The sequence below is a fragment of the Cariama cristata genome, unplaced genomic scaffold (genome assembly GCF_000690535.1).
Source record: "Cariama cristata isolate BGI_N322 unplaced genomic scaffold, ASM69053v1 scaffold26723, whole genome shotgun sequence".
In the NCBI taxonomy this organism is placed as follows: domain Eukaryota; kingdom Metazoa; phylum Chordata; class Aves; order Cariamiformes; family Cariamidae; genus Cariama; species Cariama cristata.
The window spans coordinates 33,848-51,936 of NW_009608213.1; the positions used below are offsets into that span (position 1 = coordinate 33,848).

The following is an 18,089-nucleotide window of genomic DNA, read 5'->3' on the forward strand; positions in this document are numbered from 1 at the left end:
TACTAGATATTTCTGTGCTACAAATGCCATAAGACATTAAAAATCATGGTGCTGATGGAAGCCATTGGCAAGTTCTCTTCAGTTCTGCTGCTCCTCTTGTTTTTCTGCTAGGGTCAGAGAAAAAGGTCTTCATCAGTTCATACTTTAAAAAAAATATAATAATCATGCCACCTAATTCCGTCAACAGCCTGACAAAGAAGAATGCGATATTTATTAACTTAACATACTAGAGACTGGTGAAAGGCTAATTCACCTTCCTAAATGCAGAGGTCAAAGTCTAATTCACCTTCCTAAATGAGGAGAATAGATACCTTTTAAGGAGAAGAATGTTTCAAAAGATTCTGACAGAGCAAAGGAAAAAAAAAAAAACCACACACATCACTGCTGGTTATTTTAAGTCATACTCCCTTCTTTGCTCCTCTCCAAACCCTGCTATTTGTTGGGTGGAGGGCAGCTACTTCCTTTGTCACTAAAAAGCCCAAAACATCTTGGGATTAGTCTGAGAGAGAAGAATCCTATGGCATGACCCAGTGGGTGTGGTTAACAGGTTTCAGCTAGCATTACTCTTCACTTATATAGACATTGCTTAAGATATTGTCCAAGAAAGAGGAAGTGAAGATAGATACCAAAAGAGGAAAGCAAATTTAAGCATAGTACACAGAACTTGATTACAGGCTCTTATGTAAGTAAGAGCATGGTCCAGAGGACAGCCAAGATGGGGACTGGTTGTGCCAGAGGACAGGGACCAACCTTCCTACGCAACAGTAAATTCAGTCAGTTGCAGACACCCAACTTCAGATTACCTTGCAGAATGCAAGTTGGATGTTTGGGAGACAAAGATACTGTCCTAAAAGCTAAACAGAGTTTAAATGAACCTAATAAATATATATACACAAACACACATATATACATATGATGGTCCTTCCCTCCCATTTTCATTAACAAAAAACTTACATTTTACAGGGCAGAAAGTGACTGCTAAGGCCTGGATGCATCTGCAATATTTGAATTCATAAACAACTCCATGTATATTTATCCCAAAAAGGAAACCATGCTACTAGACTACCAGTTAGCATAGTTGAAGCAGACAAGTAATCAAGATTGAACCTTGCTCTACCATAGCAATCTTCTCCCTTTGCCCCCAAGCTGTAAATTTGTCAATAAGACTGTTCTTGCCTTTATTACAAGGCGAACAGACTACATACTAATATTCCTCCTTTGTCTCCCAAAAAATTCCATCTCAAAACAGTAGCCTTATTCAAGTTTAAATCTACATCACCTTTCAAAGATTGGTTAGTTACAGCTATTTTAGTTTAAGATGTAGTCAAACTTTCCTAACAGGATGATCATTTATTTTCTTTCAGCTTTCAAAATCATCCTCCAGCTAGAGGAAACATAACCATTCATAACTAGGAAAAAAATCCCACAAAACTCTCAAGTGAATTTAAATGGGAACAAAAACAAATCAAAAATTCACATTGGCAGGAATCAGCAATGAAGCCAAAAGCATTAGGCTTCTACTAGGAAAGCAGATTTTAGCTTCCAATATAGACAAAAATAGTCTTCTGTTGAAAGGAAATTGAAGGAATTATGGAGGAAAAAACCAAATCCACCTCTTAGTGCAGTGTCTGTATTGGAAGGAAAGCGATTTATTTATATTACACACAAAGATTTTTATTAAAAAGGCTGGTAATGGAACATTTTATTTTAATGCATCAACTTGGTAAAAGGTTAGTTACAGAAATTGTGTATAATGTTGTATAAGTCACATGGATGGGTTATTTAAAAAAATTTGATAATTAGCAGAGGACATCACTTATTTTAGTTACATCGTAAAGTGCCTCGTGTAGTCATATTCTATCGTTGGAATGACCGCCTGTACAAATTTCAAGAAAATAAGAAGGTACCTGAGTTTCTAGTTAAGGAAAATGTGCAATAGCTAGACATCCTGTAAAACAAAGCAGAAGTCATTCAACGCTCTGCTCAACAGTATTTCCTGCTAATAGGAAAATAACACCTAGCAATTATACAGTTAGAGACTGGAAAATTAATACAGCAGAACTCTGGTAATGACATCCGATGCTTGTCCAAACATACGGACCTTCCTGTTTTAAGTTCAAGCAGGGAACCAGGAGTATTTTCAATAAATCTTACAAACACCACACAAACGTTTACAATCCCATTTACATACTTAGTATTTGTTATTAACAAACACCAAGGTGAATTGCACCTAGCAAGGCTAATCCCTAGCTACCTTCCTGTAGATGCAGGGAAAGCAGGCTCCTCCTCAGTGTTTCAGTGGCTCAGAAAACAAAATAGGCTCCTGTTCTGAATGATCCTTTGAAAGAGCTCCTTCCTGTTGATGACGGAAAGTACAGAGATTAGCTTTGCTAAGCTGAAAGGTCTGCCTTTGTAGAGATCTTCCTCGTCTCCCTTGTGTATATCACCTTCAAATGCATGTTGGGCCTGAATCTGCAGTCTGGAGTATATTGCATAATTATAAACTAAAGTGTCTGTCCACCTGGGACTGAGGCAGACAGCAAACTGAAAAATTAAAATAAATCACTACTTTCAACTGACAATTAAGTTACATTGGTACTGGATATAAGTAAAACTATTGTGGCATGCCAGTCTCATGGACCATTTCCTGACAAATGCAAACTACATCATAATGAGGAAATAAACTGACTGTTAAAAACCCCTCAATTTGTTAAGCAATACCAAAAAACCTAAGCAAAATCTTGAAAATAAGCTATTTCTAACTATTAAGGAGTAGACTTGAACTACCCTTGCCAGAAAAGTTATTTTCCAGTTCAGTTTCAGCTGCTTGCTGCACAAATTGAGCAAGCCTCAACTCATACAGCGAACAAGAATTTTACTGATTCAGGGCCTATAATTGCTCAATAATCCCCCCTTGCTTGCCTTATAGCAGCACAAGAACACTATTTTGAAAGGACACGCTTGCTTCTAACATGGAGGTTACTTCAGTCAGAAAGCATAGTATCAATTACTACAAAGCGTAACTAATACCAGTCACTGTGCTGGAAGAAAATTCTAATTGTGAGGCATTTGATACCGATGTTCAAAACAGCTGCAGTGATTTTCATTGCTTTTTTTGTCAGATGAATGTTTTCATGTGATGTGAGCCATTGCTCACATGAGGAGTAGAGACCAGTGGAACTTCTACACCTTTCAGAAATGAATCTCAGATTTAAATCTAATACAGAAGCTGCTGTACCAGGAGGAGTGATTACACTCTGGCCGGAGTCTATGAACCTCCAGCTTCATTCTCCCAAACTGGGATCTGTTTCATACACACAGCTACCTCCTTCACATCCCTACAAAGAAGGACTCAATCCTGTCCCTTCAATCCTACCTACTTTCCCGGTTGCTCCTGACACTCGTCCCCTGGACAACTGATTAACAGAGTTCGTTTGCACAGAAGACCTCATCCCAGATCTCTACTAAGTGCTAACTCAAGCAGTTCTTTACTACATTCACACACAATTGCATTCCAGTTTAGGAACGTTGAGATAACAGCTCCTTACACTGCAAGAAATCTCTAAGAGTACCGTGTAGTAACGAAAAAGGATACATGTGAACTCCAAGTTCTCCCCCACCTTCTGCAACAGTCTCAATTATTTTCTTCATAACTTCTGCATGCCTGAAAAGCAATCAGAAACAGTGAAAATACTTTAAGGAAAAAGTAACTCCCTCTTCATCTCAATAAGATTAGGTTTTGTGCAAATTAAATAGTTTTGGACTGTTAGCTTCAAAAGCAGCAAGAGGAAAATTTTAGTTTACTGAGGAAAAAAATCCCAACAGTAACTGAAAGTTAATATTAAGTGATGAATGTAACATCATTTGCCAGCTCCTTACAAAAGCAAAAAATGTAGACTGAATGTCATAATGAGAGTCAATCCATATTGCTTGTCACTAGTGTAATTTTTAATTGCTAAATGCCAAAGAAGCCACCAGGTAAGTCCCGAGAAGGTAATCCTCACCAACAGCAAGACATCAGAAATTCCCAGATGACCCCTGAAGAAGACACCTAGAAATTACTGCAACTTTTTTAGCTGCCTCTGCTGCACTCTTAAATTTGTAGAACTTAAGGAGTATCAAACACTTAAACAATTCATAGTTTCCTAGGAAAGGCAGGCTAAACCAACTCTACATAAATTTAGAACTGTTACTCTGGGACTGACTTAGGGTATGGAAACTTTCTCTGGCAGTAACTTGGGTTCCACGGCAGATCAACAGTTTCTAAGCTAGCTGCTTCTCTCTCGTGACTCTGTTATTGTAAAGTCCTATGGGGGAGGACAAACATTTCCTCAGGTCACTCTGTTTTGACATTAAGTCATCAGTGACATACTAGACCTACTATGAACCACACAAACATTTGTATACAAAGCTGATCCTGAGAATATAACATGGCATCACAGAATACCTAAGGTGGGAACAGACTGGTCCAACCCTCCTTGCTGATCAAGCAGTAAACTAGAACAGACTGCTCAGGACCTCGTCTGGTCTGGTTTTCACTATCTCCAATGACAAAGACTTCATATCTTTCAATGACCAGTTACAAATCAGAAGTAAATGGTCTTGTGTTCAGGATAGTTCTTATACCTCATAAACCAGGGGATGGAGAACATACCAAATCAGAGGGGAGAACTACTGTATGGTTAACTGATGCTTTATTTATATATTTTTAACACAAACTCCCAAGTTGTATAATTCACCTTACTTTTAATCTATACTTCAACTTTGTTTTAAATTGATAATTATGTGGGCAATCTTTATCAGTGACGTCATATAGGGCTACGGACATCCACCTACACAACACTGCAAGCTAGGTAACAGCAGTAGTTTAAAATACCTGTCCTGAAACAACCTGTGTGCCTACTGAGAACAAGGAAGAGTGGTAAGCAGAGTTTACATAACTTTCTGTCCATGCTTTGATACCATTATGCAAATCTAAATAGCTGACCAGTAACTGGCATTTAGCAGTTGCCTACAAAGTTAATCATGCTGCCAGCGACTGCAAACACAAGGAAGGAAGCTGTTCTGTTGCAAAGTTACCAAGAGACATGGTAAACAGGAACATTCAAGTCTGGGGAAATACTAAAGGTCAGCATTTGCCATTTGCTGTGCTGCTGGTCTTTGCAAATCAGCTAACCCTCACAGTTCATTCCAATTCTGGATCCTCACGATTCCCCCTGCAGAACACATGCCATATCAGGTGCCAAGGCCAGTTGCTTCTATACAGGAACCTGGCCACCTGGCCACTGTCAAAACTTAAGCTTTGACCTCGTCCGTAATGGTGGACTATTTTTTGTACTGGCATAGAATACAAGTCACCCTACAGCTTTTAGAAGTCTTTAACAGGATACTGGCTCAACTTCATACTTCTTAATGACATTTGCTCTTTTCTGTTTTCTAAGGACTAGTTAGTTATCTGGAACTCCATAATGGCCACAGTAATGGTCATTCTTACTGTCATACAGTTACTCACTACAAGCTTTGCAGGTGCTTTATAAACTTCCAAAAGTTTTCTTCCTGCTTTCAGTTTCCTTCTATAACAGAATTTTGAGGAATTAATATGAAGTATGTGTACTCTGCCAATGGAAAGAAGTAAGATAACTTTGGAAGAAATGTCATCTGAAATATCCTGCTATCTAGAAATCTCCATTATTTTTTTCTACTTCTGAATAGAATTCCCCCAGAAATAACTCTTAACTCCAGATGACTAAATACACTACATGCTCACCAATGCTTGTTCCAGGACCTGTTTGTAGATCACTTGAGCTATCAAATAGATCAGACATCTAAAACATCTACCAAAAATCACCTTATTTACTTTCTGGTATATCAACCAACTCTTGAGGTGGTTCAAGTAATATAAATGAGTTATTATTCATATTTCAAGTCAGAAATACTGCTGTTGCTATTGAAAATAAACTGAGATACACAGAGTTAAAATCATACATTAAGGGGTTAACAATAAGTTGAAAGAAGCTGATTTCTTAGATTGATTAGATGACCCTTTATGCTCTCATCAGGAATGTTAGCTTTCCAGCTGAAGAACCCCTCTCCTGCTTTGCAATTGACCAAAACCGTCAGTCGAAATATTTGTTATTAACTTGACATTGGAATTCAGCACAGCTAACATACTGACATTGTCTGAATATCACCTGGAAGTGAAATACATACCATCAGAAAGTAAAAGTAAAAAATAAAAGCCTTCCTGATATATGGGGAAAAAACCCAAAACCAGTAACGATTCACTCCCGCCACCCCCACCCTGCCCTTGCAGTTCATGGAGATAAAAGGTCTTCCACAGGACTTCCAGTGTAGTGGACAACTGTAAGCTTCCATAAAAGACAGTAAAATGCAATACTTTTTAGGACACTGTACCTTCAAGAAAAAAAAAAATTACCTATAAGGTTGATTCAGTGTCTGTAACTACTCGCACACAGTGACAGGTGTGGAAAAATCCCACAAATGTCCTTATTAGGAGAAACATTCAGAACCCGCAATAGTCAGATAACCTTATGATCTACAATTCAGTGATCCTTGCAGTTGCCTCTAGTCATGTCTCTGCAGATATTTACAGTACATAAGGAAAAAGAGTCCAGAAGCCTATCACCATTTATTCTGGCATAGATAAAAATAAGCCCTTGGAATTACTGTGAGTAATTCAGATCTAATTGTAAATGTGTTTAGTAGTTAATTAGTTTGACAGTCCCTTCATAATACCCACATAAAAAAGTCGAGAATTGTGATTAAATCAGTTTGCAGCAATTAATGAGGAAGTTAACTGTGTTCCTCCCAGCACCATAAAAATGCTGACAAGAAATATAACTTACAGCAGAGCTGCAAGATGAACAGTTTCAACTAACTACTCAAAATAGAAGCAATCTTAAGCAGCTGACAGCAGCACCCGACTGCTATTTCTTTCCTTGCTCTGACGCATGACACAGGAATATACACGTCACAAGAAACAGCGAAGTTTAGGACCATCCATATACGCTACATTGCACAATTCTTGTAATGTGCAGGAAAGCAAAAGCAGCAGAGCTAGCTAGCAAGTACCAGTGTTTAGCTAAACTAAGAACAGAACATCATTTTCAGCTATTATTTTTCACCTCAGAAGCCCAGACTCTCTTAGCTGTTAGCCTTACCAATTTAAGAAAACAGAATAGTTCACCTTGGAGAGCAAGAGGACATACTTAAAACCTCCATTTTAGATATGCTGTTAGCCTCTTTCTTCACAGTCTCAAGATGACCTTTTCAAACCTTTCCAGTGTTAATCAGTTGCCGGTCAACTAGATTGCTTTTTGAGAAGGACTAGACAGTTTCCTCCACATTTAAGACTACCAACAAATCTGTCTCACTGCAATATCAATCATCTCTTTCATGCTTAAAAGACTGATTTGAACAAGTTTCATGATGCAACCATTTCAAGTGTAGATGTGGATTACATAAAGGCACTGGCACTTCACTGGGTTCAGAAGATGAGGTTAAAACATGTACTCTGAGCTCTCATCTCAATCCAAATTCATAAACCAGCACTAAATTGGTTCTTACGCTGCAAAGGTGTTTGCAAAATTAAGCAGATTACGTTGCAGCCACAGCCCAGTATAAAACCCACAGGTCTACCTAGTCAGTGAGGGCTGTCATGCCCAAATATCTGGTTGTCTTTGTTTCTTCAGAGAGTGCCCTCCCAGCCTGTGTCCATCAACAGGAGGTTCTTCCCAACCAATTTATTAGCAGGGCTTCCAGTAATCACTAAATTGAGCCTTGGCTTCAGACTTTTTTCCCTCCTTTTATTCTATTAATCATCTTCCTAGTCAGTCTGTTAAGCCTTCTTACATTCACCCCACCTGTCACTCCTTCAAAAACACTAGTTGCACAAAAGGCTGCATCCATTTTTTTTTGTCCAAAGCCCTGCAGACAGCAAACAATAAGACAAAGTCACTAATGGGTTGACATATTAAGACTGATATATTCCTCTAAGGTACAAGAATACCTTATTGGATCAAACCAAAGATCTACCTTGTCCTGCTTGTTATCTTATAGTACGTGCCCAAGACAGAGGCCAGAGCAAGCACCTAGTAATGCTTCCTCCAAAGTACTACTAGTTTCCAGCAGTATACAACCCATGGACTTTCCAATTCTGAAGCATTCTAATAACTTCACTTTTAACAACTCTTGACAAATTTGTCTTTCATTAACATCATATTGCTTAAATAAATATTTACTTTAATTAGGTGCTGTATGCAGAGTTTAATCCTTTTTCTGGCTTTGAACATGCCACGAGCGAGTAGCATTCAATGCCACCAGTTTTACTACTGGGAAACAGTGAACACCTATTACTTCACCTTCTCTGCATTCACAATGAAGGTCACTGAAATCATAACTCCCTTCTCAGCTGCCTTTTCCAAAGCTGAAGGGTCCCAGGTTATTCAATCATTTCTTACGGGAAAGAGCTTCACAACCTCAGTTATCCTGGACAACCCCTCTGTATCTTTTCCAGTTTTAGTCTTCATCTTTACTTAGTCTTTAGGACAAGAGGAAATGGTCTTAAGTTGCGCCAGGGGAGGTTCAGGTTGGATTTTAGGAAGAATTTCTTCACTGTAAGAGTTGTTAAGCATTGGAAGAGGCTCCCCAGGGAGGTGGTACACTCACCACCCCTGGAGGTGTTCAAAAAAACATTTAGATGTGGCGCTTCGAGACATGGTTTTGTGGGCATGGTGGCATCAGGTATACAGTTGGACTTGATGATCTTTGAGGTCTCTTCTAACCATAATGATTCTATGATTCATCTCACAGACTACAGAACAGATGACCAGAGCTGTACTGCAGTATTCAACATATGGGTGATCACACAGATTAATAGAGGCCTTATGCTGGTTTCTGTTCTATTCTTTATTCTTTTCCTAACAGTTTTCTAAGTTCTGCTTCCTGTACTACTCTTGAGCACTGAGACTGACATTTTCACAGGTCTATTGCGTTAGTGTAGACTTAAACCCAAGGATTTAAAGACCAGCATTAAACTTCACCACTCAAAATTTTCTACGAGACAGCTAAACTGGGTAAAAAGCTATTTCCCAGTTGTGCAATGGCTTCTCTGCTCAATATTGTCCAGATATAAGCTTGACTGCTTGGTGAAAGCAATGACTGTTGTAAAGCAGCAGTTAAAGAACTATGAACTGGAAGAAACACAAGATACAGATTTACAAAGCCCATGAATGTACATCCTCATAATTAGATTAAAAGTAGCCATAAACTACTTGGTGCAAAGCTTCATTGCTCTCTCTCTAAAGAATGGTATACTCTTCCCAAGACTAATCTTATGATCAAGTAATTCCTAAACCAGAAACAAGAACATTTTGAGTCTGCAAAAACTACCACAAGCTTGTCAACAGCAAGGTGATTATTTGACACCTCAGCTAGTGACATAGATCCCAGAACTGTTTCTTTAAGTCAAAAGAAATTACAAGACTTAAAGGAGCAATCTGGAGTTTTTTTTAAAAACAAAAACACAAACCCACAAACATATGCAAGACTACAAAGGGTGTCTTTTTTTTTTTTCCTCCAAATGAGTTAAAAGCCCAAACTCATATCTCCAAGAACTTCATACTGTCAAGAAGCTGAGGAGTTACACTGTTTAAGATATTGGTTCTGTATCACTAAGACACCTAAAATGATGTTAGGGTCTACATCTAAGATGAAAGGCACCTTTCAAAGACCTAGAAAAAATACCTGTGCAGCTAGTCAAACTATATACTCCCTATGTCTTGGTTAAGAAATGTGGAAAATGCAACAGAAAAGACCCTAAACCCACAAATACTTCAGTGTGGCAATTAGAGGACCTCTATTTATCAGTGTAAAATTTCAAGGACTTCTGCCATCTTCTGGAGTCCGTAGGAAAGTGGAGCAGAGAGAAGACAGCTCTAACTGCAGAATACACTTGCAGCAGTGAGCACTGGAATGACTTCAGAGAATCACTGATATCTTCCTTTCATACTGCCTCAAACATTAACAGACCACTACGGCAGCCAACTGTGGAAATATGTCCAGAAAACATGAACCAAATCCTTAACAAGACCAGTGAAGTGCCTTGTATCTGCATGCTGAATCAGACCAGAAACAAAGACTTACCTGCATGGATGAACTGAGCACATGGGAGGTGGAGGAAGATGAGGATGGTTTTCAATGGTCACTGTTTTCTTGACATGATCTTGACTAATATCTTCATACATATGCTCTACTGTTAAAGGCTGCCGTTGCTACATAGGAAAAAGGAAAATGAGAACAAAAACATTACTAACAAAGAATCTTTTTGCTCCTTCTCAGCAATTCTGACATCATTAACAGGTGAAGCACCCTAAGTTATAAGCATCTAATAGACAACAGTTCTGAAGGTACACTGAAAGAACTGAGTCTGTTAAAATCCACATGGTGTGGAAGTAGTACTGCACAGATTTTTGTTTTTAATATACCAGGTGAATGGTAAAGTCAATATATTTGAGAACCATCTAGGTTCCCATCTAGGTATTTGAGCTGTAAGCCCGAACCAACTTTAACTCAAGAAACTTAGTGATTAAAGGAAACACTGATTTATCTAATCCTCTCCCTCTGAAGATCATGAAAGCACATACCTGTTTACTGGGGTTATTACTAGCTCTACAGAGCTAACAGAAACTCAAATGACAGAGCATGATTTGCTTCCTTCCAAATGTGCTCAGTTAACAAGTACCGTTTTCAGTGAAATCGTTCCTACTCCCTGCAAGTACCATAAGTCCTGTCTGCAAACCTGACTGTATAATGGTTTTCTCACTATTTTTTCTTTTAAATTTCTACCATGAATAAGCAACAAAATAGCCTTGCTATTTACACAGTGAGTCTAATTTCACAGAATTGGGAAAAAACAACATAGCTATACCTCATCATATCCAAATAACCAGAGCCTTGGAGTTTGGTAATATTTGTCATAAGTGATGTAGAGGTCATAAGTTCTAGTCTGTAGAATAGCATCTTCCCCTCCAACATCAACTTTAGCTTTGTTAGCTTCTACAATCTGTCTTGTGTCAAGCGTTGCCTGGTTCAAGGTAAAAATGACAACATTAGTATAGTCTTGTTTGGGTTCCCTCCTTTCCCATCCTAAGTAGTTACGTAAAGCTGCAAAACTGGAATTAATGTTCTTAAGTGAGCATTAAAAAAACCATAGGCTTTTGGGTTTTGTTTTTATCTTTAAATTAGGAGTATCAGTTTCTTTCCCAGGAATTAGGTTTTGGTTTTATTTTTGGTGGGGGGTTTTACTGTTTTAAGAAAGATCCGATTTCTTAAGGAAGCATGCAACTACATTGTCACATCCCCCTCCCTTCTTTCACCAATAACTTTTGAATCCAACAGACAATTACACCGAAATTCAGAAGGCAAAGGTCTCAGTTTACGCAGGTTCATGAAGAGCTTAGCTGAGTACCACAAATAACGATGTACTCTCTCATGACAGTCTGGTGCATCAGTGTAATCTATTGAACCTGTAAGTCATTCATCCTCCACATCAAAGCCTCAAGAACAACCACCACATTTTTTATCTCTTGTGAATACAGCACTGTGTATAAGCAGAGCGAAAAGGATCAGCAAAAAAAAAAAAAGCAAAATTACTGCGATTAAAAATCTTTGAGGAACTGTTCATTAAGGTTACTGCAGTAGGTTGGCAGGAGACAAATCTACAGGAAACCAGGCTCAGTAATCCCACTGCTCACAAGCAGCTTGTTATGTCATCCATTTGTTATCATCATTTTTACTTTGCTTGTGCTCATATTGGTGATAAGCATTGTAATAGACAAGACAGAGAACTGTTCACTCACATCATCTGTCTCCAATAGGCCACTTTCTTCATACTCTGAAAAGAAGACCCATAAAATTCTAAGTTTAGCTTGTAGCTAGTCATCATATTTCTCATTCATAAACAACTCCTTTGAAACAATCTACATGTATCTAAAGATGTTTTATTCAGGTAGACTTCCCAATCCCCAAACGAGACTATACCTTTTTTAATACAAATTTGACCAAGACTACAGTAAGTACATGATGAGCAATCCTTAAGTGGTTTTAAGTAGGCAGATTGAGTTTAAGTGCAGGTGTGGAGCAGGAAGGAAGCTATGCTAAATCCCTACTTTATACTTGCATGGATCTGTTTGGCTACTCAAATTAATTTCCCAGTCACTAACATTTATGCAGGTTTCGGCACACAAGTTAGACTAAATATGCATCAGTAAGACCATACAAAAGACGATAATCAGCATATGCCTGCTAAATTTTTCAGCATGCATTCCATGAAAAGAAAGACTAGTGTTTTCTTAGAGTGTACCACTTTAGTTAAAGGCCTGAAACAATGCACGTCCCACCCAATTTAAGGAAATACCTTCCATATCTGCAGCTTCTCCTTCATCTTCCTCATCATCATCTTCACAAGATGCTGAACATTCCGGTATTTTTATATTATCCTTTAGAAGTTAAATTGAAAACACTGCTTTAAAGATTGCTGCATCTACACAGTCTAACAGCCCCAGCAAATTTAAGGTGTAAGTCCAGTCAATACATACAGTGAACCAGAAGAGTAATTTCAGCAATATTAAGGACTATATTGAACTCAAATATTTGCTTATTAACCAATCTTGGTTTCAAAGTCCTAGCATGACATTAAAAATCCGCTTAACAAGTTCTCCTTTGACTTCATAATCTGAAATTATTTAATTCCTAAGCAAAGAAGAATAAACAAGGTGTTAAACAGCCCATAATTTCTTTTCAAAAAACGCACCTATCTCAAATGAAAGGCAATGACTAAACAGCTGTGATTAAACATGTAGGTTAAGATTTTGTATGTCCTAACCCACAACCAACTGAGTAGCAGTTATCATACTATCATAAAATATCTCAAGTTGGAAGGGACCCATAAGGATGATTGGGTCCAACTCTCTGCTCCTTGCAGGACTATCTAAAACTAAATTATGTGACTAAGAGCATCATCCAGTTCCACAACTGTTTTTAAAACACCTGAGAGTCCCAAAAGATTCATGTTTTGTTATAATTTTCTGAGGAAGCACAGTCCAACAGAAACGAATACGGCACAAGCCCTCAGCCAACTTTTTCTTTTGGGCATTGTGGGCCTATGCATAGCCTTTGAACCCAACAGACAACTCCGGTGAAATTCAGAAGGTGGAAGTCTCGATTTATGCAGGTTTCATGAAGACTTTAGAATACTCCAAATAATGATTACAATTAGAAGCTGCTCTAATTGTAAGCATCAGGTGGCTGGTTTCCTCATTAAAAAAAACGAAAACACCAAAACCAGTAAGTTGTGAAGTGCTTTGGCAAACAGAGCATTAGCAGAGAAAGAGTCGTCCTTCTATATTGGACCTGTGGTCCAAGAAATGAAGTATTCTACAACAAGCAAGTTTTTCTACATACAATATATTAGAAGTGAAATCCACTTCATAACACACAACAGCAGTTACGAATCACAGTAACATTCTGCAAGTACTGTGTTTCACAGAAATAGCAATCACCTTTAGTAGGTATTCCTTAGAGTGTTTCTTCCACTCTTACGTTACTGACTTGTGAAAAAGCAGTATTTTTACTATGTTCAGTACAGTCTCACTTGAGATACATGTACTTCACAGTTCGTCATATCAATAGCATTTTGAGCTGTTTACAATTGTGTGGTAGCATAGAATCATAGAATCATTTGGGCTGGAAGGGACCTTTAGAGGTCATTTAGTCCACCTCCCCCCTGCGGTGAGCAGGGACATCTCCAACTAGATAAGGTTGCTCAGAGCCCCATCCAGCCTGACCCTGAATGCCTCCAGGGATGGGGCTTCCACCACCTCTCTGGGCAACCTGTTCCAGTGCTTCATCACCCTCATTGTAAAAAATTTTTTCCCTATGTCTAGTCTAAATCTACCCTCTTTTAGTTTAAAACCATTTCCCCTTGTCCTGTCACAGCAGACTGTGCTAAAAAGTCTGTCCCCATCTCTCATATAGGCCCCCTTCAGGTATTGGAAGGCTGCAATGAGGTCACCTTGAAGCCTCCTCTTCTCCAGGCTGAACAACCCCAACTCTCTCAGCCTGTCTTCATGAGAGGTGCTCCAGCCCTCAGATCATTTTCATTGCCGTCCTCTGGACCTTCTCCAACAGGTCCATGTCTCTCCTGTGCTGAAGGCTCCAGAGCTGGATGCAATACTCCAGGTGGGGTCTCACCAGAGCGGAGCATGTGGTAGCCCATTCTCTTTCCCCTTAATTTTTAGAATCCAAAGCTTTGTGCTTGGATGGTTTAACAAACTCTCATAGCACAGAGAGAGAAGTCCACTTTAACAATCAACTCATATTTAAAAGCATTTTGCATGTTTGACTTTCTCTGCTTTTCTTAAACATGTTAGCTAACACATTTCTATTTCAAGTACTTGCAACTGCTCTCAATTTCCTGAGGACATAAGTTTCAGATTTGGCTCCTGCTGCAGAGTGACTTCTTGGAAATATGTGCACAAACTGATGACTTTGTAAGACGTATACATTTAAACTGTTTTAGTACTTCTAAACTTGAGGGCACCAATCTGTCCAACAGTACCAAATGTGTTATAACTCTGCTGGCAGTAGTTAAAGACTACAAAGAAATACTTTACATCCCTACATTATTTTTCCGTATAAAAGTTTCTTTACACTGGATCTCCAAATATTAGTTTCTTGAGATACAAAAGGTGCAGTATCACTGTAAACAGAATTTCATTTTCAGTCTGTAGAAGCCTGGCACAAGAGCACACTGGCTAAAGACATTCCAAAAAGAACACTGCCTCAGTAAACATGTAGTAATAATGAGATGCACATGCTCAGACGAATATCATGGGTTCTGAAAGTCAATGTATATCTGCAACACACCTAGTGACAAAATACATTTTAATCTTTCACAAGGAGTACTAGATTGCTGCAGGTAAGACTTCTATTACCTTTAGGTCCTGTAATAAAGCAAGAAGAAAAATCTAGAAACAAGTACCTTACTGTCTAGTGTGATCTCCTTAACTGCTTCTGTTGCACCCACTATACCTGTTAATTGAACAAGAAGTCTGCATTAAAAAAAAGCTTGTTTCTTTGTTACAGAATAGTACAGAAACAGGTACAAAAGCAGCATATGATCTTTCCAAGTTATCTCTCTCAACAATTTTGATGTTTGAAGGGCTGTTTATTTGGTATTGGTAGCTTACTTAGTGCTGGACATCTATAAACAAACCATACCAGTAACAAGGAGCAAAACAGGACACCTCTTGCACATCATACAAATTTTGATGACTGCAAAGTAATTTGGATTTTTACTTTAAGGAATTTTTGCATAGAAGTGAGTTCAGGATAAGCATTCACATCACAATAATGGAACCCAACTTCATCAGCAAGGCATGCATTTATGAATATTTCTGAGTATCTTGAAAGCAAACTGTCCATGACAAAGCATGGTGTAGCAGAACACTCAACACTTTTAGCTGAGTGGGGGTAAAAACCATCCCAAATCACAGTAGTATCAACTCTGAGTTCCTCTGCATTAGCTTTCCAGTTTTACTGCAGCTCTCACCCAGTACTCTTTGGGACCCATTAGAAGATTCTGCTTTGGCACAGTACATTTATCTAATTAACTCTTCAGCTGAAAATAAGTTACATCATTATGGAGAATGAACCTGAAATCAAGGAACTGCTCATCAGAAATAACTGTTTAAAGAGGAGGAATGCCAGTTGAACATTGCTTGGAAACAATGCATTTATAGTGGCTGTGTGATCACTTACATATGTTTCTTCCTACCAGAAAAAGTGGTGTTATAAAGGACATCTATACAGACGAGTGGAAACAGACTGCTTTATCTCCTTTGATAGTGTTTAGAGAACTGGCCAGGTCTAGTCAGAGTGTTACAGCTGCGCTGCCACAGCATGGTGCCCAAACCAGTCAACCCTAAAAAGTAAAACTTGGCAGAGTCTATCCACAGGAGAGCAGGAGAATGCATTCTTAATTCAGGGATGTGACAAAAGCTATGCCAAACAATTTCTTTGGTGTGGGGTGTTCAGTCATGAACTGTGATATATTTAAGAATTGCCAGTGATGAAAAATGTACAACTACAGAAGCAAAAACACCCTTTTACTCCCCAGTCTGGCTGAACTATTTAGACAACTTCTTCCACATTACAGCAAAAAATTTACACCAAAGAAAGTAAAAACTGAGTGGAATACCTTCTAGGTTTGGAAATTGTGGAGAAAACATCATTGGAAGACAGAATTTTATTAACTCATGATAGAACATCAGGAAACAGAGTAAAACTAATAAAATTGCCAATTCTTAGAAAAGAACAAAAGGATTTATAAGAAGCTGTGCTAGAAAAGCTAATGAGATAGATTCACGTAAGCAGTAATTTTTAGATTTCTCTATAAACACAAGCTCATCTAAGGACTTAGTGTAAAAAAGGATCATCTCCCACACTCATGTCTGTATTTAATAACATTTTCGTTCCCTGCATCCCCCAGGGACCTCATATATTAAGATAATAGCTATTTCTAATGATTCCCCCTTTTTAGCTCAATCCAACAATTCAACAGAATGGGAAACACTGAAATAATTAAGTTAGTTGATGTCATCATTAAGACAAAGATTAAAATGTGCTTCGCATGCAATCTTACTAAAAAAAAAGATAAATTTGCATATTTTTCAAACAAATAATTTAAACCAACATTGTCGTCACAGGATCTCCTTACTAAAGAATGAGCTACTACACAACTCATTTTTTAAAAATAACTCCCTAGAACTTTAATAAGAGAATACTGAAATAATTTATTGTCAACACCTCTAAAAAGCAGTCTGTTTAAGGCATATACAGCCATACAGTTAAACATCTAAGCTGTCATGTACCGATCGAGTGTGTAGCTGGCAACGTAACTTATTTCTTCCAAATTAGATACTAGTACACAGCCATCTATATATAAGAAAGATTTTACTTTCTAAGAGTGGAAACTCAAAATCTTTCAGATTACCAAACGCAAAGTCTGAAGCAAGACTTTGAATACCTGCATTGTGAAAAGTGTCTACCCATCCCCCATCACCATCATCTTCTTCTATAATTGCTTCCTGCTCATCTGAGTACTCCATCTGCTTACATCTTTTGTAGCATGGCACTAAAAAAAAAAAATTTGCAAAACAAAATGAATGCAATCATCCTACATAAAACCAGACTGGAGCAAGAAATTATCCTACAAGGCCTTCTGAAATGTGGTACATCCTTATTCATACCAATGTCATACATCCTTATTCAAGGAATCCTAAAGCTATATTTCAAATGCAAAAGCATGAACTTAAAAAAAAAATATGTTGATGCGCTGTACCAGATATTTTTTCACGTATGGTACAACACTTGCAGTGGCCTTAAAAGTTCATTCTTCTGTTACCCATTAGAGCAGTTTCATCCAAACTCTTAAGGATTAGAAATTAATTAATTTCTCATTTGCTAACAACTGGAGACAACCAGTTTTCTTCACATTGCTAAACAACTTCTAGTTTAAGTACAACTTTGCCTGGATTAGCATCAGTTTACTGAACCGATTGGTCTTTAGAATTCTGCTTAAAGTTTGCATCAGCTATGCATGCAATATATTAGGTACGTTTAAGTATAAATTAACATCTAGAAATTTAGAAGAGGTTAGAATCAATGTGTTATTTAGGATAACTTCAGTCATATGCATTACTGAGCCATTCAAGTACAGATTTATACAGAGTTTTCAGAAAATAGTCAAAGAAAGAACGTGGACCTGATTAAGGCAAAAGGGACATTTTCCAACATCATAAACAAGGACTATGTAAAAAAGTGCTCCTTTTTTTACTAAAGTGGAGGGAAAAAAAAAAAGCCTGTTTTTAGACTTTTCAGGAAGGGAGGAGGGGGGGTGTGAAAGTCAGTGAAGAGAAGTTCTTCAAATGCTTCCAAAACAAGCTCTGTAGGATGGCTCCCAGCCTCACCCATAGCCCACAACTTTTACTCAGGTGGTAGGCCAATAT

General features: G+C 38.1%; 1 protein-coding gene across 1 annotated transcript in view; it reads right to left on the bottom strand.

Moving 5' to 3' along the window:
• Nucleotides 1–1,687: 1,687 nt before the first annotated feature.
• Nucleotides 1,688–18,089, bottom strand: part of ATG3 (autophagy related 3) — a gene marked incomplete at its 5' end in the record, with an annotated part of 21,964 nt that continues 5,562 nt past the window's right edge. The window contains 8 exons of the mRNA XM_009697051.1: nt 1,688–1,907; nt 3,596–3,664; nt 10,165–10,292; nt 10,949–11,104; nt 11,880–11,914; nt 12,437–12,518; nt 15,062–15,111; nt 17,108–17,215. Of these exons, the coding sequence (XP_009695353.1) occupies nt 1,826–1,907; nt 3,596–3,664; nt 10,165–10,292; nt 10,949–11,104; nt 11,880–11,914; nt 12,437–12,518; nt 15,062–15,111; nt 17,108–17,215 (710 nt within the window). The remainder of the gene's footprint in view (nt 1,908–3,595; nt 3,665–10,164; nt 10,293–10,948; nt 11,105–11,879; nt 11,915–12,436; nt 12,519–15,061; nt 15,112–17,107; nt 17,216–18,089) is intronic.